The 27,530-nt window shown below is 53.2% G+C and overlaps 1 protein-coding gene across 1 annotated transcript; it reads right to left on the bottom strand.

The window, feature by feature from the left end:
• Nucleotides 1-220: 220 nt before the first annotated feature.
• Nucleotides 221-27,314, bottom strand: DHX34 (DExH-box helicase 34; the record flags this gene model as incomplete). Its single annotated transcript, XM_080703638.1, has 16 exons — nucleotides 221-354; nucleotides 894-1,032; nucleotides 1,200-1,376; nucleotides 2,073-2,354; nucleotides 4,364-4,470; nucleotides 5,973-6,090; nucleotides 6,349-6,522; nucleotides 6,753-6,995; nucleotides 8,490-8,591; nucleotides 9,413-9,606; nucleotides 13,710-13,884; nucleotides 16,710-16,927; nucleotides 20,385-20,487; nucleotides 21,458-21,712; nucleotides 23,921-24,232; nucleotides 26,610-27,314. The coding sequence occupies 16 exons, from the start codon at nucleotides 27,312-27,314 to the stop codon at nucleotides 221-223; spliced, it is 3,438 nt and encodes a 1,145-aa protein (XP_080559764.1).
• Nucleotides 27,315-27,530: the final 216 nt, after the last annotated feature.

The raw sequence follows: 27,530 nt of genomic DNA, 5'->3' as shown, positions 1-27,530 counted from the left end.
GTGCTGGGTCCTGCTGCTGGAGTCAGGAGACCCGGAAGGCAGCCCAGCTTCTGGACCTGCCAGGGCCCTTGGGGGGCTCGCTGTGACCGGCGTGGCTGGTGGAGGGGTGGTGGCGGCTGTCCAGTGGTCACGGTGGGAGCCTCTACTCATGAGTGCATAGCCGCCCCTGTGGAGAGAGGCCGGAGACAGCCGGGAGGCAGCAGCTCCCGTGCTGCTCGGCTCATGTGTGCTGCTTGCGGTGCCGTAGTGCCTCAATGGGTGTGAACAGGAAGTCCTTGCCACAGGCCTCGCAGTGGTAGGGCCTCTGCAGGGCGGACGCCTTCTGGAGGGGCTCAGGGGCAACCTCCTCAGCCCCTGAAGGGAGAGAAGGGAAGCTGAGGGGCCCACTGTGTGCAGCTGCTCCCACCCAACCCAGCACCAGGGCTCAGGCTCTCCTGGCCCTTGCAGAATTCAGCTCTGCCTCCTCCAGGAAGCCTTCCTTGACTTATATGCACAGACTGGCCAGTCTTTACTGTGTCCCCACCCCTGAGAGACAAAGGGACAAAAAAGAGAGTCCTGGAGGCGGTGGCCCTGCTGCTACACCCCCAGAGCATGTCACTGCACCACCCCCTGGGTGACAGTACAGCACACACGGCCAAGGCAGACGGCCGAGACACAGACAACAAGAGACCCGGGACAGAGGGACAGAAAGAGGGACACCAAGAGACTAAAGAAAGAGAAAGGCCCAGAGCCCTAGGACACGCAGGAGAGGGGCGCTCCAGGCCCTCCTTATCCTGGGTCCCTATCTCTGGGACAAGACTGTGTGACACCAGCCAGGGCCAGAGGGCTGGGGACCAGCAACGCCCAGACATACAGGGAGCAAGGCGGGTGGGCGGGTCCCCACCGGGCCTTGCCTGGGGCGCCGTCCTGCGGGGCCTGCGGGCAGGTGTTCTCATGGGCGATGCGCTCCAAGGGCGTGAGGGGCATGTGCAGGCCGCAGTGGGGGCAGGTCCAGAAGGAGCGCAGGCAGTCACTGTACAGGTCCGTGTCGCTCTGCAGTGGACAGGCAGTCAGGGCGCGGCCCATCTCCCCTCCCCAGAACCCTCAGCCTGCAGGTCCCATGGGAACCATACCCTTAAGCCAGGTGGGAATGTGGCTGGCGAGGGAAGTGGGGGGCTCAGGGGTGGGAGGGGGCTTCCTAAAATCCTGTCCCGGCTCACCGTGAGGCAGTTGTAGGTGAGGAAGTCAGTGACGATGTACCCGCCTTTGGTGGGGTGAGGGGACAGGGTAGAGTTGCCAAAGAGCCCAGGGAGTCTGGGGGCAGCCGTGATGGTCTGGGGTCCCACATAGAGGTTCTGAGCTTCCAGGCCTGTGAGCCGCCGGAGGCTGCAGGGAACCTAAGAAGGAAACACAAGCAGCAGAGCGCCCAGATCCAGCTGTGCCTGATGCCTTCCCTCCCTTGGCCTCTCAGTTCTCGGAAACCAACTACTTGAGCCAATTATGACTTAGTTTCAGACACTCATGTCCAGAGGCCTGATACATGCTCTGCTGCCCGTCCCTCCTCTAACGGCCTTCTTCCTGTGGCTAAGCGGGGACCATCTCCCGCCTTGGGTTTAGTTTGGCGGCCTCGCCCCTCCTCCCAGGCACGTCAGCCTCGCTCCTCTTTCCTGGCTTACTGGGTCCCTGCCCCTCTCGGCCAGGCCCCCACTCCCTCAGGGAGCCAGAATGGACCGTGCCCCTCTGCCGCACCACACCCCCGAGGCAGTCAGGGCAGTGCCACTCCCGCTTACGAGCTGACCTGGCCACCGGCCGCCCAGGTCCACGTCTGCTCTGCTCGTCCTCTGTGAACAGACCCTCCTGCCCCCCTCCCACACCCCAACACTGCACCTTAAAGGGGTTGTGTGCATCTGCACAGGGTGTGGAAGATGGTGGCTGGTGGGAGGCTTTGGAGCCAGTGCCTGCATCAAACCCTGTGCCTTCCACCAGCTGTGGCCTTGGGCAAGTCATGTAACCACCTGGCTTGAAAAGCCCTGAACGTGCCACACTGCGTGACCTGGAGCCCAGCCTCCCCAGGCCCCAGCCACAGACAGTACCTTGGATGCCATGAACTGCAGTAGCTCCCTGCTCAGGGTCACCACCTCCTTGCGGCTGTTGGCTGGTGCCGCCTCCTCATGTTCTTCCAGCTGCCGCTTCCGGGCCTGGTGAGACAGCTGCTGGTCCAGGGCCCTTTCCCAGTGCGCGCGGAGCCGCAGGGAAGCTGCCAGGAGGCGGACGGCACTCTCGCTGTCTGCCAGCTGCAGCTCCAGCCAGCCATCGGCCACCAGGCGGGAGCAATCACCGTTGGTGTCCAGGGACCGGCTGAAGAGCAGGAGGGACTGGGAGAGGGGAGGACAGGGAGCAGGAGGAGGGTCAGGGTGCTGTCTCAGGCCCACTGGCCAGGCCCCTGCACCCATCTCCCGTCCACTCCACCCACCCTTCAGTATATCCACCCAGTCACACATACACCCGAGCATGTCCACCCACCACTTGCCCATCCGTCTGTCCATCCACCTGCCACCCATCTACCTGCCTGTCTATTCAACGCACCTACCCACCCATCCATCTGCCCACCCTCTCCCTGTCTTTCCAACGTGGTCGTCTGCCCACCCACCCAGCAAGTGCCTCCCACACGCCTGCTCTGCCAAGCACCCTTCCAGGTGCTGGAGACACAACCACAAACAGCACAAAGCCCCTTACCCTGGAGCTGGCCAGGGGAAGACAAATGTAAGATGAGAGTCAGAGTCCCTCCTGAGCAGCAGCGGAATCAGGGACAGGCATGGTGGGGCCCAGGGGGAGCAGGGAGGGAGGTTCGGCATTTCAAACCTGGGTCGAGACCCTCACAGACCAGAGGAAGGTGGCAGGAAAGCCCCGGCCCGCGGCAGGCTTGCCGTGAGGATGGGGGCAGGGGGGCGCTGCAGTGCTACACTCATGAGTGTTTGAGGGTCCCACGGGGCAGGACTGGCCACGGTGGATGGCGTGGGGGCCAGGTGATGGTACAGGAGGACTCGGCACACTATTCCGCCTCCTTTTAAGCACATTTAAAATTCTCAGCCAGGCGTGGTGGTGCATACCTGGAGTTCCACTATTTGGGAGGCTGAGACAGGAGGATGGCAGGTTAAAAAACCACCTCAGCAACTTAGCAAGACTTTCCAGCAGACTAGCAAGACAAGACCTTTTCTCTCCCTCTCTCTCCCTCCCTCCCCTCTATTTTGTGTGTGTGTGTGTGTGTGTGTGTGTGTGTGTGTGTGTGTGTGGTACTGGGGATGGAACCCAGGGGCATTCTACCACTGAGCTCTACCCCCAGCTCTATTTTTTTATTCTTTATTTTGAAACAGGGTCTAAGTTGCAGAGGACCTCACTAAGTAGCTGAGGCTGACCACGAACCTGCAATCCTCCTGTCTCAGCCTCCCAAGTACTGGGATTACAAGCCCAGGAACCCCGTTTCAAATTTAAAAATAAAACAGGGCTGTAGAACACCCCTGAGCTCAATTCTCAGTACCAACAGCAACAACAAAAATCCCCACCAGAGCCAGGTGGCACACGCTTGTAATCCTAGCATTTGGGAGGCTGAGACAGGAGATCGCTGTTTGCAGGCAGCCTCAGTGAGGCCCTCTGCAACTTAATGAGACCCTATTTCAGAATAAAGAATTAAAAAAGAGGGTTCAGAGTGTAGCTTGGGGGTCGAATGCCCCTGGGTTCTATCCATCCCAGTACTGAAAAAAAAAAAAAATTCCCCATCAGAAATACATGGTACAGGGAAGAAACAGAAGGTTGGAAGCACCCAGCCAGCCGGCCGGCGTCCCCCTCCTATGCCCTCTGGTCACCAGCACTCTGCCCTCCCAGCCCACCTTCTTCCTGGTGGGGCCGGCGGGAAGGACTCCCAGCGCCTTTACCCATGTCCGTTTACTGTCCGCCTCCCATCACGTGCGAGCCGCCCGCCAGCACAGAGGTCCTGTCCACTCGCCCTCACTGCATGCCAGCACCCAGTGGCAACTCTGCCTGGTGCGGGGCAGGAAAGAGGAGTGGGTGCCCACAGTGCCAGCGGAGCCGGGCTGTGAGGCTCCTCCAGGTCCCGGCACTGAGGCAGGCCGCCCCGGGATGGGCACCAAGTGCAGCGTGTGACCCAGGGCCCAGGCCCCGCACTTGCTCCCTGCGTGGCTCAGGCAGGTCACACACCCTGGCCTCAGGCTTCTCCATGAAGTACAGCCAAGGGGCCTGGCCACGCACAGGGCCTCGGTGAGCACTCAGGCATGTGGTTTTGGCGGGCAGGACCATTGCAGCCAGCCCATCCACGCCCTGTGCCGCGGATACAGTGGCATTAAATCCAGGAGCCCCACAGACCTACCTGGAGGGCCGGGATGCGGACACAGTTCACCAGGTATGGTTTGTTGGTCTCCAGCAGGGAGACGAAGGCCAGGAGCTGGTGCTTGCTGCTCATCTTGTCCTTGTCATCTGAAAGATTGAAGAGGAGAGCTCAGCCCCAGCCCCACCCACCCCCATCCCATACAAAGACTGTTCCTGCGATAAGATGTCTGCAATTGTGTGTGTGTGTGTGTGTGTGTGTGTGTGTGTGCGCGTGCGCGCGCACGCGTGTGCACCACTGGGAATTGAATCTAGGGGCATTCTACCTCTAAGCTACACCTCCAACCTATTTTTAAAAAAAAAAAAAATATATATATATATATATATTTATTTACTTACTTATTTTTGTGGGTCTGGGGATGGAACCCAGGGGCATTTGACCTCTGAGCTATACCCCCTGCCCTAATTTTTATTCTTTTTTTTTGAAACAGGGTCTCACTAAGCTGCAGACGGCCTCATTAAGTAGCTGAGGCTGTCCACGAACGGCGATCCTCCTGTCTCAGCCTCCCAAATACTGGGATTACAAGCATGTGCCACCATGCCCGGCTTATATATTTATTTTTGCGGAACAGGGGATGGAACTCAGGGACATTCTACCTCTGAACTATACCCCCAGACCCATTTTTTCTTCTTTATTTTGAAACAGGGTCTCACTAAATTGTGGAAGGTCTCACTAAGTATCTGAGGCTGTCTGTAAACTGTGATCCTCCTGTCTCATCCTCCCAAGTACTGGGAGTATAAGCATGAGCCACCATAACTGGCTCTCACTTTATTTTTTATTTTGAAATGGTCTTTCTAGGTTGCTGAGAATCTTGCTACACTGCTGAGGTCTTGAACCTGCGATCCTCATCTTGGTCTCCTGAGTACTAGGATAACAGGCACACGCCAGGCTGTCACTCTTAAAAATCATGGGATAGCAGGCGGGGTGCACACTTGTAATCCCAGCATTCGGGAGGCTGCGACAGGAGGATTGAGGTTTGCAGCCAGCCTCATGTACTTAGTGAGGTCTTCTGCAACTTAGTGAGATCCTGTTTTAAAATAAAGAATAAAAAATAGGACAGGGGGTGTAGCTCAGAGGTAAAAGGCCCCTGGGTTCCATCCCCAGACCAACCAAAAAAATTTTTAAATAAAAAAAAAAAACAAAATGGCATTTCTTTGCAGAAGAGGAAAGTGAGTTGCATTCCTGGGCTGCGAGAAGACTCATGGGCACGCACCCCTGAGGCTGCAGGAGGGAGGCTCTGCCCCAGGAATCCGAGACCAACCACTGCAGTATCTGTAGCAAGGTGCCTTTCTGCCCATGCAGGGCACAGGAACCTCCCTCCCAGGGACAAAGCTGGGGAACTGTGGGGCCCACGAGCCAGGCAAACTGACCAGCTCTGCACTGACTGGCCACATTGGCTCGGCTTGGCCATACCAGGGAAGCTCAGCATGCTGGGAGCTGCCAAGGCCTGGTTCTGGGGCTCCCTCTACAGGTCCCAGCGCACACCTGCACAGGTAGGGCGGGACACAGGGTGGCCAGCTGGGGAAGGGGGGGGGCAGGTCACTGTGTCACCACCCACGCCCAGGATGGGCCTCCCACCCAGGTACAGCACCTCGGCTCCCTTCGCTGCCCGCGGCCTCCTGCTCCTGTGTGTGCAGCACCTCAGGGCTGTTGGCGAAGACACAGGTAGGGTGCAGCACAGTGCCCTGCTTGGCCTGAGTGTGAAAAATCTGCGGGGTGAAAGCGGGTTTCCAGGGCAGCGGCACTTACACCTGCTCCTCCCGCTGCCCCGAGGCTTCCCTCCACCCTCGGCCAAGCCCCCCCTCCACAAGTCTTCCCTGGCCTCCACCACCCAGGCTGGGGTGGGGGCCCCTCTAGAGAGCCTCACCCCTGCCCACTCCCGAAAGGCCCAAGGCAGTCCTGCCTCAGTCACCACCATGGCCCCGGCACAGAGCAGGTGCCAGGGAGTGCGTGTCGGGGAGGCTCACCTGGTCTGAGTCCTTACGGCCACTGTTGAAGGCATCGGGCACGGCCAGCTGAGGGTAGAGGCCCCGGCCCAGCACCAGCTTGAGCAGCACCAGCTGGTCCCGGGTCAGGTCCTGGGTGGAGCTGGCGGCTGCCTGCAGCTGCTCCAGGTTGTGGCGGAGCTTGAACTTTACATCCTGGGGGAACACAGGGCGGGAGGTGGTTCCTGGGGGCCCCAGCTTTCTAAGGTGCTTGTGCTGAGATGTGCAGATCCAAGGGCTGTGCAGACAGCTGGGGCCAGGTCCTGCCCGTGGGAACCTGGTCCCTGTGGGAAGGACAGGGCAAGGAGCAGCCCCTCAGAGCCAGGGACAGGGCCGTGTCCTCTTTATTAACTCTACCCCACAACCCCAGCACCTGACAGCCCCACCTGGATGTCCACGCTTTGGCCGCCCCCCCGGGAGGCTGGGCTGGCGTGGTCCTCATCACTGGAGCAGCCGGCCTGGTCCTCCTGCAGCCGCAGCACCTTGCGCCTGCGGCCCCCGTCCTCCTCGTGCTGCCGCTTTAGCTGGTGCAAGGCCCGGCGCTCGCGGCGCTGCTGCAGCCGGCTGTAGCTGTCCCCTGGCGTCGCCACCTGGACCCCAGCCAGAAGCCCGTGGTCCTCCAAGAGCTCCTGGGGAGAGGTGAGGTGCAAGTGAGGGATGAAGGGCTCTGGACCTCTCTGCAGCGCTGGTGGCAGTTGAATGGGACTGTATAATAACGTTTTAGGCCTGGTGCAGTTGTGCATGCCTATAATCCTAGCAACTCGGGAGATGAGGCAGATGGATCACAGGTTAAAGGCTAGCCTGGGCAACTTAGTAAGACCCCCTCCCCCCAAAAAAAATAAAGAGTCAGGCAGCTGGGCACAGTGGTTCACTGTGATCCCAGTATTTGGGAGGCTAAGACAGGAGGATCCCAGGTTCAAAGCCAGCCTCAGCATAACAAGACCCTGTTTCCAAATAAAATAGGACTGAGAGTGTAGATCAGAGGTGGAATTTCTTTGGGCTTAATTCCTAGCACCCCCCACCAAAAAGAGGCAGGCATGGCAGTGCCCACTTGTAATCCCAGCACCCAGTATTTAGGAAGTGGAGACAAGAGAATAACAAGTTGGAGGCCAGCTTCAGCTACCTAGTGAGGCCCTCTGCAATTCAGTGACACCTGATTCAAAATAAAGAATAAAAAAATTTAAAAAAAGGGCTGGGGGTGTAGCTGAACCCAGGTAATACCCCTGGGTTCAGTCCCCAGTACAGCAAAACTAATTAATTAATTAATTAAGTACAATAAAAAGGACTAAAGCCGGGCGTGGTGGTGCACACTTATAATCCCAGCATTCGGGAGGCTGAGACCAGATGATCGTGGTTCGCGGACAGCCTCAGCTACTTAGCGAGGCCCTCCGCAACTTAGTGAGACCGTTTCAAATTAAAGAATAAAAAATAGGCAAGAGGTGTACCTCGGAGGTCAAATGCCCCTGGGTTCCATCCTCAGACCGGAGGGGAAAAAAAAAAAAGGACTAAGATGTAGCCCAGTTGTACACTGCTCCTGGGTTCAATCTCTAGTACTGCGAAAACAAAAACAAAACACTCTTTGCAGCAGACATGGATAACTGCTCTGTGGAAAGAAGAGTTATGGCTGCTGACCTAAGGAAGAAGTGGGGCACAGGAGAAGACAGAAAGGAGGTCAAGCTCCTAAGGCCCTCCTCAGGAAGGCCCCTGCTTCCCAGGCCCGAGGGAGCCACCACAGAGCTTCTGAGAGCGGTCCTCCCACCCAGGGGCTGCAGCTGGGACTTCCAGGAACCTGTTGGGACACCAGTCCCAGCCCCCAACCCAGACCTACCTGAGTCAGAATCTTGGGTGGGGGAGGCAGTGGAAATCTAGATCTAGCGGACCCTCCAGGTGACTATAAGACCTCTGCCCTCCACCCTACCCACCACACCTTCATCAAAAGTCCTCAAATGGCCCAATCTAATGGGGCCATTTCCTGCTGAGTCCTTGACCAATGGAGGACACAGGATATCATGAGTGTGTATGTGTTACTATGAGTATGTGTGTGTGCAAAAAGGGCTGCCCACCTGCTGGGAGAGGGGGAGCGTCCTGAAGTGTGCCCCCCACCGTCTGCTGCCTGGCCTCACCTTGAACTGACGCCGCAGGTTGGCCATCTCATAGAGTCGATGCTCCTCCACGCCCCGGCGGCGGCACCACTTGCGCGAGTTTCTGCTCCGCTCAGACTTCACCTGGGTGGGGGTGCAGACACCATGCATCAGGATCTGGCCAGCTCAGGGTACCGAGGCGGCCCCGGGGAGGCTGCAAGGTAGGAGAGCTGCGGGTTCTCCCTGAGGGACCCTGCTGGCCTCTCCATTCCAGGTCTCAGCCCCGCAGACCCCCTGAATGAGGCACTCCCTCTAGACTCCCCTGCCTAGCCCATCGCACTGTCCCTGAGGGACAAGTCTCTGCAGGAAGTGTGCATCATGGGAAGGCAGGAATGGTCATTTGGTTCCAATGGATCCCAGCACTGCCCAGCAAGCACTAAACAGGGCTGCCAGGTGCCCCAGGAGGTGGGCTTGGGGCTCCAGAACCTGTTAGACACACAGTCACCACCTGAAGGAGGCAGCCGTTGTTTTTGTTTGTATGTGTGGTATAGGGGATTGAACCCAGGGGCATTCTATCTCTGAGCTACACCTCCAGCCCTTTTTTGAATTTGGTAGCAGGGTTCTGCTAAGTTGCTGAGGCTGAACATGAACCTGCAATCCTTCTGTCTCAGCTTCCCAAGTACTGGGATTACACAAGCATATGCCACCAGGCCCAGCTTTTATTTTTATTTTTTAAACGGTCTCATTAAGTTGTTGAGGGCCTTGCTAAGATTACAGTCATGCGCCACCGTGGCGGCTATAGTACTGGTTTTAGTAGCACGTGCTGTCCTTCGACAGGGACATGGGCCTCCCAAAGCAGGCTGTCTGCAGAGGGCTCAGGGTCCTCCCTGGGGAAAGGAGGAGCCACAGATCTGGTCTGGGCTCAGCACAGGTAGAGTGACAGAGGGCCCTGCTGGCAGCCTCACCTGAACCCAGGCGTTGAAGACGTTAAAGAGCGTGAAGGGGTCACCCTGGTCACTCTCCAGGGGCCGCCGTGCAGCTGCGCACTCCAAGCTGCTCTGCGTGCTGCGGGTGAAGGGCGACTGGATGCTCAGCGCAGCCGCGATGGTGAGAACGGGCTCCACCAGGCTGAACACGGAGCCCAGAATCAGCATCTTCCCTGGGCGGGGTGCACTGAGCTGAGCCTCCGGGGAGCAGGGACTACTGCCCCCCTGCCCCAGAAGCTCTCAGGGGCCCTGACCCGCCCTCCCTCCCATGTCCTGTCCCCGCCTCACTCCATCTCACCCATGATTGGACTTGGGAGTCAGACAGACAAATTCAAACCCACATGCTGGGTCTTCTGGTCACATGACCCTGGACAAGGGCCTCAGTTTCCCCATCAGTCCAGTTGGAAGCCACCAGAGCCCCTGCTTCCTAGGGCACCGCTTAGATCTGGCCACACTGTCAGCTACTTCTATTCACAACTGACTCCTCCAACACTCCCAATCCCTCCCTGGCAGGATTTTCCTTCCTGAATTCCCTTGATGCCCTATGGGCATCTCTTCCCTCTAGGGTGACCTGCACACGGGCTGGGGCTGCACATGGGCCCGCTCTAGCGCACGGGAGGTGCTGACTTAGAGCCTATCTCAGGATGGATCCTCTACCTTCTTCATTTAACTCAAGGGTGGAGGCAGGGGGGGCGAGAAGCAGGGAAAGGGAAGAGGGGATGAGGGAGAACAAGGAGGGCTGCAGAGACATAAAAAAGTGACCGGAAGAGAGTCCCAGCGCGGCTGCAGAGCTGGTGAAGCCGTCCATCTGTAAGTGCTCATCAGTGGAATCTGGCTGACCCCGGCTCGGAATCTGAGCTGACACAGGACCTCCTGGGACCCTGGAAGGCTGCTGGGGGGCCTGCCCCACCCGCTGTCAGTGGCCTGGGTTTCCTTGACTGGACACAAAGTGACTGTTGCTCAGTTGGCCCACCCAGGAGAGCCCTGAGCCCCTGCATTCCCTGGCTTTGTCACCAGGGCTAAGTCCCTCCACCTTGCTGGGACTGTTTCCCAGGGTGCAAAATAGGGAACAGCTCCTCACAGGGCCGTCCTAGGGTGAGGAACCTGGTGCAGAGGATACCTGGCACAGACTCACCTGCCTCCCCACACTACCACGTGATCCCAGGCAGCCAATCCCACGTCCTTTTCCTCACAGGAAAAGTTGAGTCCCTTACTCCCAACCCCAGGAGACAACATGTGAGGCAGCTGGCATCACATCCAATAAGAGCCAGGCTCTGCTGTGCGTGCCCCAGCCAAGCCTGGTTCCTCTTCTCTTGGGCGCCAAGGGGGCTCTGCAGGTGAGTCTGCAGAGGCTGCCTCTAAGATAGACTCTGAGGAGTGTCTCGCTCCTCAGCCCTGATTCCCTTTACCACAGCCCTGTTTCCTACTAAACAAACAAACACTGTCTGCTCACCCCGCCCCCACCCTGGCCGTCTGCACAGCAGCCTCCTGCCACACTAAAGCCCCAGGGGGTGGCACTGATGTGGTAATTAAAGGTGGCAACAGGCAGAGGGTTCTCTTTAGCAACACACCTGGGAAATGGGGAAATGGAACCGCGGGGGCCCTGTGGGCGGCTGTGGGCAATGGGGAAATGGAATGACCCAAGTCAAGGCATTCAGCAAGAACTGCCTGGCCTAGCCAGAGAGCCAGGGGTGGGCAGGAGGGTCAGGAATAAGAAAGAGGAAGAGGCAGGACTTGTGACAAGCTGACGCACAACATGGGCACAGGCTGTGCCAAGGTGGGCAAGGGTCTGTGCTACAGAAAACCCAAGATGCTGCGTGTGGGGGGTCGAGGGCATCCCTGCCGCCCCCCACCAAGAGAGTCTCATAAACACACCAAGTGCAGGGCCACCCGGGGCAGGTTTGTCTCCTTGGCCACCAGGGGCTTGGTGGCAACATGCTCTCTGGCCAGGCCACACCCTCAGTAGCCGTGCCTGCAATTGAAAGGAACTGCCCTAAGCCATCAACAATGTACCACAGTCAGCGGCCAGGATGACAGGGTCAGGGCAGTGGCCCGAGTTCCTCAGGAGAAACACCCCTTCCTGACAGCACACTGAAGCCCTGCACTGGGCAGGACTGGGGTGGACGTGGCGCCTCTCCTGACCTTCAGTGTAATCCCAGGACTTGGGAGAATGCTTCCTTAACTTTCTGATCAGCTCCAGCTACACAAAACCCAGTTCCACCGAAGCACTTCAGTCTCTCGCCCGACCCAAGACCAGAGGTGGCTGTCTGCGCTCCAGCAGGCCTCTGCTCGGCTGCCCTGCGCCACTCGACACCACCCCAGCCCTGCTCCGGCTTTACTTCTCCCTCAGAGCTGGAGCTGACTTGCCACCCACCACCTGCTTAGCTTCCTTGCTGTCTGTGACCCCTCCGTGTGAGCTCTGTGCAGCAGGTGTTCTGTGCCCTTCACTGTGGCATCTGGCATCTAGCCTGGCACAGAGGGGACTCGGCAGTAGTTAAGACAGGACTGCTGGTTAAGATCTACCTTCTCCCTCTTGCTCGCTCCACTTCAGCTGCAGGGGCCACCTTGCCCCCTCCAACACGCCAGGCACATTTCCACCAGAAGGTCTTTGGGCTGGCTGCTGCCCCTGCCTGGAGCTCCCTCCTGTACCGTCCAATCCAAAGCCACTAGCCACCCACAGCTACTGAGCACCCCAAGTGTGGCCGATTCAGACTGAGGTGCTGAGTAGAAAATGCACACTGGAAGCTGGGCGTGGTGGCGCACGCTTGTAATCCCCGCGCTTGGGAGGCTGAGACAGGACGATCATGGTTTGAGGACAGTCACAGCTACTTAGTGAGGCCCTTTGCAACTCAATGAGACCCTGTTTCAAAATAAAAAATAAAAAATAGGGCTGGGGGTGTAGCTCGGAGGTGGAATGTCTCTGGGTTCCACCCCCAGTACAGGAAAAAAAAAAAAAAAACAGAAAAAGAAAAAAACTAGGTCTCACTGAGTTGCAAAGGGCCTCACTAAGTAGCTGAGGCTGGCTGTGAACCACGATCCTCCTGTCTCAACCTCCCAAATGCTGGGATTACAAACGTGCGCCACCGCGCTCGCCACCACCCCCAGCCCTTTTTTGTTGTTTATGTGGAAACTGCATCTCACTAAGTTGCTGAGGCTATCTTCAAACCTATGATCCTCCTGCCTCAGCCTCCCAAGTGCTAGGATTACAGGCATGTACCATTAAGCCAGCTTCTCTTTTTTACTTTCATTCGTTATTTATTGATTTATTTATTGTTACTGGGAACTGAACCTCTGAGCTACATCGTCAACTCTATTTTTTATATTTATTTATTTATTTACTTATTTTTGAGGTACTGGGGATGGAACCCCAGATGCAGTCTACCTCTGAGTCACACCCCCAGCCCTATTTTTTATTTTTTTGGGGTGGTACTGGGGATGGAACCTTTCTACCTCCGGGCTACAGTCCCAGACCCATTTTATATTTTTATTTGGAAACAGGGTCTCTTAAGCCAGCGGGGCTGGTTTTGAACCAGCGCGATCCTCCTGTCTCCGCCTTCCAAGCGTGGGGACCCAGCCCTATTTTTTATTCTTTATTTTGAAACAGGGTCTCACTGAGTTGCAAATGGCCTCACTAAGTAGCTGAGGCTGTTCACCAACCACTATCCTCCTGTCTCAGCTTCCCAAATGCTGGATTACAAGCATGTGCCACCACACTAGGCTTGTTCTTTATTTTGAAACAGTGTCTCAGAAGTTTCAGAGAGCCTCACTCAACAGCTGAGGCTGGCAGTGAACCTGTGATCCTCCTGTCTCAGCCTCCAAAGTACTGGGGTTACAAGCATGTGCCACCACGCCCTGCATACTTGAAAGTTTATATTTCTCTATTTCTATTGGCCAGTGTGTTCTGTATGAACTGGGTTTATACTCCCATCTCTATTTCTCCACACAAATGTTACCTTCCCAGTGATGTAACAGTGGGCCTGCCTTAAGGCCTGTACTGTCCAGTATAACTGTCCAGCCATCCCAAACTTTCAGGCTCACCCCCACACTATCTTTTCTTTGTAATGTGTAGCACCATCTGACCTACTACATACTCTTCTTTTTTCTCTGATTTGGCACTGGTCTGGAGATTTCGTCTGTTTTGCCCACTGCTGCACCAGAAGCACCCACAACAGTAAAGCCTGGTGCGCAGTTCTTGTGAATGGGAGGCACAGTCTTGCCCAATGGCACTCGGATAGTGAGTGCTGCTCTATGCGACCACCTGAGAGGGAGTTCTCACCAATCACGACGTCCACAGGCAGCTGGGCTAGCAAGGACCCAATAGGGGTGAGGGACTCTGAGTTGTCCAGGGCTCCCTGGTCCCGGAGGTAGAGGATGGCCGTTTCCAGGCTGGCTGGTGGAGGGGGCTCAATGAAGGGGAAGGTTCGGGGGTCCCCCACATTCATGCTTTTCATCTGAAATGAAAATGAAACACTTCCAGGATCAGAGAACACATAAGCCGTCAAGGAACACAGTGTGTGGGATGCCTGGGAATGACACTCACAGTACTTTAAAACTTCTAAAGCCAAGCCAGGTGTGGTGACACACGCTTGTAATCCCACTGCTTGGGAGACTGAGACAGGAGGATCGCACAGGTTCAAAGCCAGCCTCAGCTACTTAGTGAGGCTCTCAGCAACTTAGTGAGACCCTGTTTCCAAATAAAGTATAAAATAGGTCTGGGAGTGTAGACCAGAGGTAGAAGGCCCCTAAATTTCATCCCCAGCACCACACACACACAAAAAAAAAAAACCTTCTAAAGCCAAGGTGTACCACAGAGGCAGGAAAGGAGACCACTATCCACTGTCCTTCCGCCTGTCCGAGCAATACATCTTCCCCGACATCAGCCATGGAGAAGGAGCACATGATCTAAGCTGGACCAATCACCAATTCCTCAGTCTTGGTCAAAGCAACTGACTGGAAGGAGCATGTGACCTAAGCTGGGCCAATCAGAAGACTTCCCTGGGACTTGGCATGCTGGAGCTGGGGAGAGTTCTGGTGTCTTTGACCCATTTAATTTGGAGGCCCAGGCGGGCAGCAGATAGAGAACCAAATGACAGCACACACCCCTCACTAGCCCAGTGTGGCGTGTATAACAAGTACCTCTCTGTGACTGGATGAAGGCAGGACCGTGGGGTGGCCCGTGTGACTGCGGGAGTGAGAACACTCAAGGCCGCTCCGCCTTGCTCTCTGCTGACCAAGCTTTGATCTTGTTTAAGAGAACATCTAGTAACAGGATGGTATGGAAGACTGCACAGGGTTTCAGTAAATGGTTCTTATGGCCTTACAAATCATACTCACAAGCTGGGCATGGTGATGCACACCTGTAATTCCAGTACTTGGGATGCTGAGACAGGAGGATTGCAGGTTCAAGGACAGCCTCAACAAGTAGTGATACGCTCATCAACCTAGTGAGACCCTATTTCAAAATTAAAAAATAACAGAACTAGGGGCATAGGTCAGAGGTAGAATTGCACCTAGGTTCAATCTCTAGTACCTCCCCACCACACACACAAAATAAAACTCACAAAAAAGGGCAGTTCCTCGCTTCTACCCGTGAATGGCTGAGGAATATGTGCCAGGTACGGCGGCACATGCCCGTCATACAGTATTCAGGAGGCTGAGGCAGAAGGATCACAGGTTTCAGGCCAGCCTCAGCAACTTAGTAAGAACCTGTCTCAATATGAACAATAGAAGGGGCTGGGAGTGTAGCTCAATGGCATAGGACCCCTGGGTTCAATCCCCAGTACTGGAAGACAAAATAAAAAGACCCAGAGAAGGAAGTGACGCCAAGGCAGCCAGAGCCAGGCAGCATCCAGGAAGTGAGCTCTGATGCCTGACAAACTCACACGGAATCCTGACTCCACCGCTTGCAAGCCATGGGACCTGGAGCAAGTTACTCTGCCTCTGTGCATGCATTTCCTCATCCATAAATACGGACAATAAGATTACCCCAGAGTTATGAGGATCAAAAGGGTTAAAAATCAGAATGTAAAAAACAGAAGCTGGGCGTGGTGGTGCACGCTTGTAATTCCAGCATTTGGGAGGTGGAGACCAGAGGGTCACAGTTCATGGACAGCCTCAGCTAATTAATTAGCAAGGCCCTTCGCAACTCAGTGACATCCTATTTCAAAAATAAAGAATAAAAAATAGGGCTGGGGGTGTAGCTTGGAGGTGCAATGGCCCTGGGTTTCATCCCCAGTACCACAAAAAAAAAAAAAAAAAAAGAACAGGGCTTAACCCAAGTAACCACCAGATAAGTAAGGCTTTGTGTTTTTGGGGGGGGGGGGTTTTTTGGTTTTTTTTTTTTTTTTTGCAGTCCTGGGTATGGAACCCAGGGGCCATCAACCTCTATGCTACAACCCCAGCCCTATTTTTTATTTTTTTTTTTTGAAACAGCGTCTAAGTTGCAGAGGGCCTCACTTAGTAGCTGAGCCTGGCCGCAAACCTGCAATCCTCCTATCTTAGTCTCCCAAGTACTGGGATTACACGTGTGTGCCACCAAGCCCCACTTGTTCTTTATTTTGAAACAGGGTCTCAGTAAGTTGCAGAGGGCCTCACTAAGTAGCTAAGGCTGTCCACAAACCACGATCCTCCTGTCTCAGCCTCCCAAGTACAGAGATTACAGGCATGCCCCACCACACCTGGCTAAGCCAGTACTATCTTAAATAGCATGTGATTCATGAGTGCCTAAAGAATCGATGTAGGGCCGGGTGTGGTGGTGCACACTCGTAATCTCAGCATTTGGGAGGTTGAGACCGGAGGATCGTGGTTCATAGACAGCCTCAGCTACTTAGTGAGGCCCTCTGCAACTTAGTGAGACCCTGTTTCAAAATACAGGATAAAAATAGGGCAGGGGGTGTAACTTGGAGGTCGAATGCCCCCTGGGTTCCATCCCCAGACATGAAAAAGAAAAAAAAAAATCCACGTAGGGGGTCACAGCCAAAATCCCTTTTAAAAACGAACTCAGAGCCAGGCAAGGTGGTGCACACTTGTAATCCTAGTACTTAGGAGGCTGAAATAGAAGGATTCCAGGTTCAAGAACAATCTTAGCAAGTAGTGAGACTCCCATCAACCTAGCAAGACCCTGTTTCAAATTTCCCGACGTGGCTTTGACCTTTAGAGTAAGTTCCCCCAGTGGCTTGGCCAGCCCTGCTGCTCCTGGCACTGAAATCCTGGGACTGGTCCATCGGAACCCCCAGCCCCAGCAGTCAGGGTATAGTCCCCTCCAGCCATGCCTCACCTGCAGCACCAGTGCGTCCAGGGCCACCCTCCGAATTTCTGGGACAGGGTAGGAAGCGAAAGCATCATAGTCGGACTCGGCGTAGAGGCGGTAGCAGACTCCAGGGCCCGTGCGGCCGGCCCGGCCCTTCCGCTGCTCTGCGCTGGCCTGGCTGATCCAGAACTCCTGCAGGCGCTGCAGCTTGGCCTGCGGGTCATAGCTCATCTCCTTCACTTTCCCTGAGTGGAGAGGAGTGGCGCTGAGGAGGGCGTGCAGCAGCTCGCAGGCCACGCACATGCCTGGAAGCCGGCCCATCACTCACTGACACCTCCCCGCTCCCAAGTCCATTCCGGGGCGGCCCTGCGTCTGGTCTTTTGTTCTTTCATCTGCTCATTCCCACAGCACATCACTATGGTTTGGCTCTGGATATCCCTGGAGCACGCGTGTAAAGGCTCGCTCCCACTGACTCTCAGGAGGGGCTGAAAGCCGTAAGAGGGGAGGTCGTCGGGTCACTAGGTGTGCCCTTGAAGGGGTCATGGGACCCCACACACTCTGCTTTCACTCCCCAGACGTGAGGTGAGCTGGTTTTCTCTGTCACGTGTTCCCACCATGACCTGCTGCCACAGGCCCAAATAAATGGAGCCAGATACTCATAAACCGAAGCCACAAGGGCCAGGATAACCTTTTTCTCTTTAGAAGTTGATCATCAGCCAGGGGTGGTAATGCACACTTGTCATCCCAACATTCAGGAGGCTGAGACTGGAGGATCACGGTTTGCCAACAGCCTCAGCTACTGAGTGAGGCCCTCCGCAACTCAGCGAGACCCTCTTTCAAAATAAAGAATGAAGCCGGATGTGGTGGCGCACGCTTGTAATCCCCGCGCTTGGGAGGCAGAGACAGGAGGATCGTGCAGGTTTGAAGCCAGCTGCGCGCGCTGGCTTATGAGACCCTGTTTCCAAATAAAAATGTAAAAATAGGTCTGGGAGTGTAGCCCGGAGGTAGAAGGGCTTCCAGGAACCCCAGTACCACCAAAAACAATAAAATAAAATAAAATAAAATAAAGAATGAAAAATAGGGCTGGGGGTAGAGCTCGGAGGTAGAGTGCCCCTGGGTTCCATCCTCAGTATGGCCAAAAAAAAAAGCTGATTATCTTAGGCATTTGTTACAGCAATGGAAAGCTGACTTGCACATATTTTTCATTAATTTTCTCAAGTCTTTGGTTCTTCAGAAGTTCAGTCATTTGAACATCTTGATTAAGCACCTACTATGTGCTATAATGGGCACTAGGGATACAGCCATGAACAAAACAAAGGCCAGGGTCTCACAAGATTTTGAACAAAACACTATATTTCATCTCTTATTTTATTTATTTATATATTTTTTGTGGTACTGGGGGTGGAACCCAGGGGCTTACCTCCGGGCTATACTCCCAGAACTATTTTATATTTTATTTGGAAACAGGGTCTCACTAAGTTGCTGAGAGCCTCACTAAATACCTGAGGCTGGCTTCGAACCTGTGCGATCTTCCTGTCTCAGCCTCCCAAGTGCTGGGATTACAAACATGCGCCACCACGCCCGGCTCATCTCTCTCTCTCTTTTTATTTTATTATGGTATTAGGATTGAACCCGGGGTTATTCTACCTCTGAGTTACAACCCCAGCCTTTTTTTTTTTTTTTGAAAAAGGGTCTCACTAGCTTGTGAAAAGTCTATTTGCTAAGGCTGTCCTTGAAACTGTGATACTCTTGTCTCAGCCTCCTAAGTACTGATATTATAAGCATGCACCACCACACCTGGCTTCATCCATTTTTTTTTTTTTTTTTTTTTTTTTTGCAGTACTGAGGATGAAACCCAGGGGCATTCCAAGCTATAGACCCAGCCCTGTTTTTTATTCTTTATTTTGAAACAGGGTCTCACTGAATTGCATAGGACCTCACTAAGTAGCTGAGGCTGTCCTCAAAGTGCAATTCTCCTGTCTCAGCCTCCCAAATGCTGGGATTACAAGTGTGCACCACACTACACCTGGCAGACTGGCTTCACCCATTTTGTTTGTTTTTTTTGCAGGATGGAACCCAGGGGCATTCGACCTCCGAGCTATACTCCCTGCCCTATTTTTATTCTTTATTTTGAAACAGGGTCTCACTGAGTTGCAGAGGGCCTCACTAACTAGCTGAGGCTGTCCATGAACCACGATCCTCCTGTCTCAGCCTCCTAAATGCTGGGATTACAAGTGTGCGCCACCACGCCTGGCTTAGGCTTCATCCTTTTTTTTTTTTTTTTTTTTTTTTTGGTGGTACTGGGGTTCCTGGAAGCCCTTCTACCTCTGGGCTACACTCCCAGACCTATTTTTACATTTTTATTTGGAAACAGGATCTCCTAAGCCAGCGCATGCTGCTGGCTTCTAACTTGCGCGATCCTCCTGTCTCTGCCTCCCAAGTGCGGGGATTACAAGCGTGCGCCACCACGCCTGGCAGCTTCATCCATTTTTTTTTTTTTTTTTTTTTTTTTTAGTGGTACTGGGGTTCCTGGAAGCCCTTCTACCTCCAGGCTACACTCCCAGACCTATTTTATATTTTTGAAACAGGGTCTCTTACGCCAGCGCGGCTGGCATCGAACCTGCGCAATCCTCCTGTCTCCGCCTCCCAAGCGCGAGGATTACAAGCGTGAGGATTACAAGCGTGCGCCACCACGCCCAGCTTCATCCATTTGAAGATCAACTTTTTTTCACATTTTACTCTCTCTGAAAATGATACCTGCCTTAAAATCAGCAGCATTTCCATGTTTACCAGGATTTTAAATTTCCTAATGGCACAGGAAATGCTGGAACTTTTTGTTTGTTTTGTGGTACTGGCGATTGAACCCAGGGGCACTCTACCATCAAGCTACATTCCCAGCCCCATTTTCTTTTTTCTTTTTCTTTTTCTTTTTCTTTTTTTTGTGGGTCTGGGGATGGAACCCAGGGGCGTTTGACATCCCAGCTACACCCCCTGCCCTATTTTTTTATTCTTTATTTTGAAACAGGGTCTCACTGAGATGCTGGGGCTGGCCGTGAACCACCATCCTGTGGTCTCAGCCTCCTCAATGCTAAGATTACAAGCATGCACCACCATGCCTGGCAGCCCCATTTTTTTTTTTAATTCTTTACTTTGAAACAGAGTCTCACTAAGTTGCAGAGGGCTTCATTAAGTAGCTGAGGCTGGTGGCAAACCTGCAACCCTCCTGTCTCAGCCTACCAAATACTGGGATTACAAATGTGCGCCAGCACACCCGGCTCTGGAATGTTTTCCCAGCAGTGCCACCCCAGAGCCAGCACAATATGGTACTTGCTGACATTTCTGAACATTCGATCTGTCAGGTACCATCCTCACCTCCCAGTGAGTTAACTCAATCTTGTAATCTGAGGGAGATGCTGAAAGTATTGCCACTTTACAGAGAAGGAAACTGACTCGTAGAGTGTCAGTGAACCAGCCAGGCTGCCCTGGTGTCTCCCAATTACTATGCCTGGCTGCCTTTCCAGCAAAGATTTTCATCAGGAAGACAGACAATCAAACAAACAGAGTGACAGTTATAAATACAATGCCAGCCCCACTCACAGGGGAAGCCACAAGGGAAAGAAAAAGGGAGTCACTCAGAGCAGACAGGCTGGCCTCTGACGACTCACGCAGGCCCAGAACAGTAGGGGCCGGCGCAGCCCTCACCAGAATCCACGACGAAGCGGATCCCATCGATGGTGACGGAGGTCTCAGCGATGTTGGTGGAGAGGATACACTTCCGGACTCCGGGTGGAGCCACATCAAATACCTGGGGGATGGGAGGAGCCTCGACTGACCCGTTTGTGATAGCCTCCGGGAAGTCTGTCCTGTGAGCGCCTCACACCCGCAGGCTAACAGACTCAACGGCCTCCCATTTCTCCTGTGGAGTCCCCACCTTGAAGGTGGCTCATCCTCTCCCTGTCAGCTGGCTGCGCTGGCCCTCAGCACCCTGAACACCTTGACCATCTCTCGAGCCCCTCCCCTGGTCCAGGCCTCCCTCTCCCACTCTGATCCTGCACCAGCTTCCCTCTGCTCTCTGGCCTCTACACTCATCCTCCAATTCGCTCCTTCTATGGCAGCCAGAGGGACTGCTAAAAAACAAGCTGCCACCGCCATGCCTCGCACAGAAGCCTCCCAGGGCTCCCCAGGCACCACGCGGGTCTTCAGGTCCCGGTGGTCAAGCCCCCTGACCTCCCCAGTCCTCTCTCTTAATGACTTCCTCACATTCTGGACCTCAGCCACACTACCCGTTGTTTCCCAGTTTCCCCTTCTTTCTCTCACTACAGGCCCTTTGCACATGCCACTCTTACCTTTATGAATCAAGGATAGTGTTAAGAGCAGAACTAACAACTACAGCCTATGGGACAAACCTAACCTGCCACTTGTTTCTGTAAATCAAATTTTATTGGAACACGCCCTGACCTGTTCAGTTTATGGCTGCTTTTAGGGGGCAAGAGCAGAGCTGGGTAGCTGTGACAGAGAGTCTATGCCCTGCAGAACTGAAAATATTTTCTCTCTGGCCCTTCACAAAGTTTGCTGATCTCTGTTCAAGATTTCTAAGGCCAAACTCCCTGGGTTCACTGTCTGGCTCTGCCACTTGGTAGTCACGACCCTGCATCAATACAGCATGCAGACCTGGTTTGGGGCATCATCTCGGTCTTACCCGGAGCTGCCCTCGATCCCCTCCCTGGCTGACAAAGACCCCCGCCAGCCCCACTCTACCCGGCTTCATGTGATACCTTGTCCTGGTCGGCCACAGAGAGGGTGCTGTGCAGCGGCAGCACCACCCAGCGCTGCGTGTGGCTGGCGTAGGTCTGAGCAGCCTCCAGCACAGCACTGATCTCCGCCATGCCACTGAGGAAGACCAGGAGGTCCCCTCGCTCCTCAGGTGGGTACTTGTTGTCAATGGCCTCCAGCACCCTCAGGAAGGGCCGGGGGTCCAGCTTCTCTGACTTGGATGTTGTTGGCTCTGCCTCCTGCGGCTGGTACACAACCTGTGACGAGACAGCCCCAGGCTGGAGCACCCCGTGTCGCTCCAGCACGGAGCCATGGGGTGGGAAGAGCAGGCTGGCAGGGAGGACAGAGCTGTTAGGTGGCAGAGGATACACTCAATGTGGATGATTTTCAGAGGATGTAATTTAAAAAAAAAAAAAAACAGGAAGAAAGATAACTGGAAGGTTCCTGGGAGTGGTGGTAATGTTTGAGTTTTTAAAATCTGGATGCCATCTACAAACGCATTTATGAAATTGCTAGTATGGTGGTGCTCACCTAAAATCCCAGTACTTGGGAGGCTGAGACAGGAGGAGCGCAGGTTCAAGGAGAGCCTTAGCAACTTAGCAAGACTCAGTAACCTAGCGAGACTCTATTTCAAAAAAATATTTTAACGCTGGGTGTGGTGGCGCACGCTTGTAATCCCCGCGCTTGGGAGGCGGAGACAGGAGGATCGCGCAGGTTCGAAGCCAGCCGTGCTGGCGTAAGAGACCCTGTTTCAAAAATATAAAATAGGTCTGGGAGTGTAGCCCGGAGGAAGGAGGGCTTCCAGGAACCCCAGTACAAAAAAAAAAAAAAAAAAAAAAAGTGAAGACAGGAGGATCGCGCAGGTTCGAAGCCAGCCTCGCTGGCTTAAGAGACCCTATTTCCAAAAAAGTATCTAAAAATAGAGGCCGGGCGTGATGGCGCACGCTTGTAATCCCCGCGCTTGGGAGGCAGAGACAGGAGGATCGCGCAGGTTCGAAGCTAGCCCCGCGCCGCTGGCTTAGGAGACCCTGTTTCCAAAAATAAAAATGGGTCTGGGAGTGTAGCCCAGAGGTAGAAGGGCTTCCAGGAACCCCAGTACCAACAAAAAAACCAAAATAATAAAATAAAATAAAAAATAAAAATAGGTCTGGGAGTGTAGCCCAGAGGTAGAAGGGTTTCCAGGAACCCCAGTACCACCAAAAAAAAATTTTTTTAGCTGGGCCTGGTGGCGCATGCTTGTAATCCCAACATTCGGGAGGCTAAGACCAGAGGATCATGATTCATGGACAGCCTCAGCTACTTAGTGAGGCCCTCTGCAACTTAGTGAGACCCTGTTTCAAAAATAAAGAATAAAAAATAGGGCAGGGGGTGTAGCTCGGAGGTCAAATGCCCCTGGGTTCCATCCCCAAACCCACGGGGGGGAAAAAAATTTTAAAAGCTGGGGGTATAGAATGCCCAAGTATAATCTCCAGTATATATAGAGAGAAAATTAATTGAACTATAAACTGTGTGTGTGTGTGTGTGTGTGTGTGTGTGTGTGTGTGTGTGTGTGTTGCTGGGGATTGAACCCAGGGGCATTCTACCTCTAAGCTATACCCCCAGCCATTTTTTGGAAACAGGGTCTCACTAAGTTGTGGAGGACCTCACATTGGGAAGGCTGGCCACAAACCTCTAATACTCCTGTCTAAACCTCCCAAGTATTGGGATTGGTTATAAGTGTATGCCACCATGCCTAGCTGAACCACAGATATCACCATCATCATCATCCTCTTCCTCCTCCTCCTTTTCTTTTTATAAACTATCTTAGCCAGGCATGGTGGCACACGCTTGTAATCCTAATGCTTGGGAGGCTGAGACACGAGGATCGCACAGGTTTGAAGCCAGCCTCAGCTACTTAGTAAGGCTCTCAGCAACTTAGTGAGACCCTGATTCCAAATAAAGTAAAAAAAAAGGTCTGGGAGGATAGTCGGAGGTAGAAAAGCCCCTGAGTTCCACCCCTAGTACCACAAGAAAATATTAATAAAGTAAAAAAATAAAAAATAAACTATCTTACTTGAGCCTCTGTATTTTGGGGTCTTGTTACAGAAGTTTAGCTTTCCCTCTAACACTTAGCACTCTACCTGGTACCTAGTAAATGTTCAGAAAACAGAAACTTTAAAAAGAGAATATCCCAAGCTGGTGTGGTGGCACATGCTTATAATCTCAGTACATGGGAGGCTGAGACAGGAGGATAGAAGTTCATAGCCAGCCTCGGCTACTTAAGTGAGGCCCTCTGCAATTCAGTGAGACCCTGTCTCAAAATAAAGACTAGAAACAGGGCTGAGAGTGTAGCTCAGAGATAGAATGCCCCTGAGATCCATCCCCAGTACAAAAAAATAAAAAGAGAGAGAGAATATCCTTCATTGAAGAGTGAAGACAGCAGCAGAGAGATTTGGGGCGGGGGGGGGGGTCTGGGAAGCACTCACCGTGATGGGGAATAGCCTCCCCGGCACCTGCACCACGGGGGCATCATCAAAGTAGCTGGAGAAGAGCGAGATGTTGATGGTGGCCGACATGAGGATGACCTTGAGGTCAGGTCGCTTGGGCAGCAGTTGCCGCAGGACGCCCAGGAGGAAGTCGTTGTGAAGGTGCCGCTCGTGGACTTCATCCACGATTAGGACCTCGTACTGTGGCAGGCTGGGCTCCCGCTGGATTTGCCGCAGGAGCAGCCCCACTGTCAGGAACACAATCTTGGTGGCTGCTGAACGTGTACTTTCAAAGCGGATCTGGTAGCCAACCTAGGGCAGGTGAAGGTGTCAGGTTAGAAGAGCACCCCAAGCCTGGGCACCAGACTTCCAGTCTGCCCAAACTGAAAATCTGAGAGCTGGGCTTGGTGGCCCATGCCTGTAATCCCAATACATGGGAGGCCGAGACAAGAGGATTGCAGGTTCAAAGCCAGCCTCTGCAATTTAGTGAGGCTCCCTACAACTTATATGAGACCCTGTTTCAAAAAAAAAAAAAAAAAAAAAAGCAAACACTTGGTGTGGTGGTCCATGCCTGTAATCCCAGTACTTGGGAGGCTGAGACAGGAAGATTGCAGGTTCACAGCCAGCCTCAGCAACTTAGGCTCCCAGCAATGTAGTGGACCCTGTTTCCAAATAAAAAACAGGGCTGGGGTATATCCTAGAGGTAAAAGGCCTCTGGGTTTCACCCTGAGTACCACAAAATAAATAAAATAAAATAAATTTAAAAAAGAAAATAAAGCCGGGAGTGGTGGCATATGCTTATAATCCCAGCACTTGAAAGGCTGAGACAGGAGGATTGCACAGCTCGAAGCCAGCCTCAGCTACTTAGTGAAGCTCTCAGCAACTTAGTGAGACCCTGTTTCCAAATAAAATATAAAATAGGTCTGGGAGTATAGCCCAGAGGTAGAAGGCCCCTGAGTTCCATCCCCAGTACCACAAAAAAGAGAGAAAAAAAGGAAGGAAGGAAGGAAGGAAGAAAGGAAGGAAGAAAAAAAAAGTCAGGCGTGGTGGTACATGATTATAATCCCAGTACTTGGAAGGCTGAGACAGGGAGATCGCAGGTTTGCGACCAGCCTCAACTACTTAGTGAGTAGCCGGGCGTGGTGGTGCACGCTTGTAATCCCCATGCTTGGGAGGCTGAGACAGGAGGATCACACAGGTTCAAAGTCAGCCTCAGCTACTTAGTGAGGCTCTCAGCAACTTAGTGAGGCCCTGTTTCCAAATAAAATATAAAATGGGTCTGGGAGTAGAGCCTGGAGGTAGAAAGCCTCTGGGTTCCACCCCCAGTATCACCAAAAAAAAAAAATACTTAGTGAGGCCCTCTGCAACTTAGTGAGACTCTCTGTTTCAAAATAAAAAATAGGGCTGGTGGTGTAGCTCAGAGGTAGAACGCCCCTGTGTTCAATCCCCAGTATCACATTAAAAAAAAAAAGGGTTGATGATGTAGCTCAGAGGTAAAATGCCTCCAGGTCCAATCCCCAGTACCGCAAAAAGAAAAGGAAACCTGAAGCCAGACATGGTAGCACATACTTGTAATCCTGGCATTTGAGAGGACTGCGGTTCACGGACAGCCTCAGCTACTTAGCGAGGCCCCTTGCAACTCAATGAGACCCTGTTTCAATATTTTTGTGTGTGTGTGTGTGGTACTGGGAGTGGAACCCAGGGGCTTTTCTACCTCCAGGCTACACTCCCAGACCTTTTTTATACTTTATTTGGAAACAGGGTCTCACTAAGTTGCTGAGAGCCTCACTCAGTAGCTGAGGCTGGCTTTGAACCTGTGCAATCCTCCTGTCTCAGCCTCCCAAGCACTGGGATTACAAGCGTGCGCCACCACGCCTGGCTGACCCTGTTTCAAAATAAAGAATAAAAATAGGGCTAAGAGTTCAGAGGTAGAATGCCCCTGGATTCCATTCCCAGTACTGGGGAAAAAAAAAAGAAAAAAAAAAAAAAAAGATGTAGCTCAAAGATGGACACCTGCTTAGCATGTGTGAGGTCCTGGGTTCAAACCCCAGCAACACACACACATACACATACACACACACACACACACACACACACACACACACACATACACCCTTAATAATTTATTTTTTTAAGGCCTGAAAAAAGAAAAAAAATGTTTTAGAAAAATACTGATGAAGCCAGGCATAGTGGCACACACTTGTAATCCCATTATTTGGGAGACTGAGACAGGAGGATCACAGGTACATGGCCAGTCTAAGCAACCTCATGAGGCCCTCTGAAACTTAGTGAGACCCTGCTTCAAATAAAACATAAAAATAAGGCTGGGTGTTTAGCTTAGAGGTAGAATGCCCCTGGGTTCAATCCTCAGTACCACCAAAAAAAAAAAAAAAAACATTAATGAGCATTTAGCATTCCGTATGTTTCCCATATTTTAGCCATTAAAGTGCTAGACTGGGTAATTCTAGCCCCTTTGTCCTTTGGACCCTCTCTCTCTCTCTCTCTCTCTGTGTGTGTGTGTGTGTGTCTGTCTGTGTGTGTGTGTGTGTGTGTGTGTGTGTGTGTGTGTGTGTGTGTGCGCGCATATATATATTTCTAGATGAATCATCTCTGGGTCAAGGATTAAGTGTGTAACTTTCATTGATACTGCCACGTGGACAGTGGGATTCATTCCCAATGTCCCACTTACCTGTGAGCCATACTGACTGAGGCTTTCAAAGCTGACGCGCTTCGCCAGTGAGATGCAGGCAATTCGCCGGGGCTGGGTGCACGCCACGTGGCTAAAGCCAGCAGCCAGCAAGTACTGGGGTACCTGAGTGGACTTGCCACAGCCCGTGTCCCCAGCCACCACCACCACCTGGTGCTTCTTCAGTGTCTGCAGGATACGGCTCCCATACTGAGCGATGGGGAGTGCTGCCCGCTCCCGCTGCAGTTTGGCCAGCCGCCCAAAGGCCTGCTTCTGGCAAAAGTCCAGGTAGTGCAACAGGGCCCGGCGGAACTCGGACACTTTCTCCGGGGGCAGGCGACTGCTGGGCCCCCGAGAGCCCCGGGTGTCGGGGCCAAGGATGGAGAGGTTGATGCGGTAGCGTGGGTCATAAGTGCGAGGTAGGTCAGCCAGGGCCGGGATGCAGTGTTTGGGAGGTCTAGGGTCTTCCTCCTCCTTCCTAGAGGTCTTGAGATTCTGGAACCTCTGCAGGCGGTCAAAGAAGGCCCAGAACTTCTGGCACTCCTCAGAACCCTGGCGGATATAATCCTCATCACGGAAGAAGGCATCCTCCAAGAGGTGCCGAGTCTCTGCACAGTTCCAGTCCCATTTTTCTGGGGCCTCTTCCTCACTGGGGCCCCAGCGGTGGTCTCGGCGATCCCTACTCTCCCTTGTCCGAGGAGGAGGCATGTCAATAGTCACGATGTAGTCACGAGAGTGGCCTCAGTTCTGATCACTAAAACTGAATGCTTTCATCCATTCCCCACCATTAGCCTTCACACGACAGTGCATGCGTTGAGTCCACTTTTCTTCAAAGACTAATTTTTCTTCTCTATTCTCATATAAAACCACCAGACAACAGAGTAGACAACCAGGCGACCGGATGAGCTGCTGACACAAGGCACC

The sequence above is a fragment of the Muscardinus avellanarius genome (assembly GCF_963383645.1).
Source record: "Muscardinus avellanarius genome assembly, chromosome: 10".
Taxonomy (NCBI): domain Eukaryota; kingdom Metazoa; phylum Chordata; class Mammalia; order Rodentia; family Gliridae; genus Muscardinus; species Muscardinus avellanarius.
Note: the sequence above shows the minus strand (reverse complement) of the source record. Positions and strands in the feature narration are given on the sequence as shown.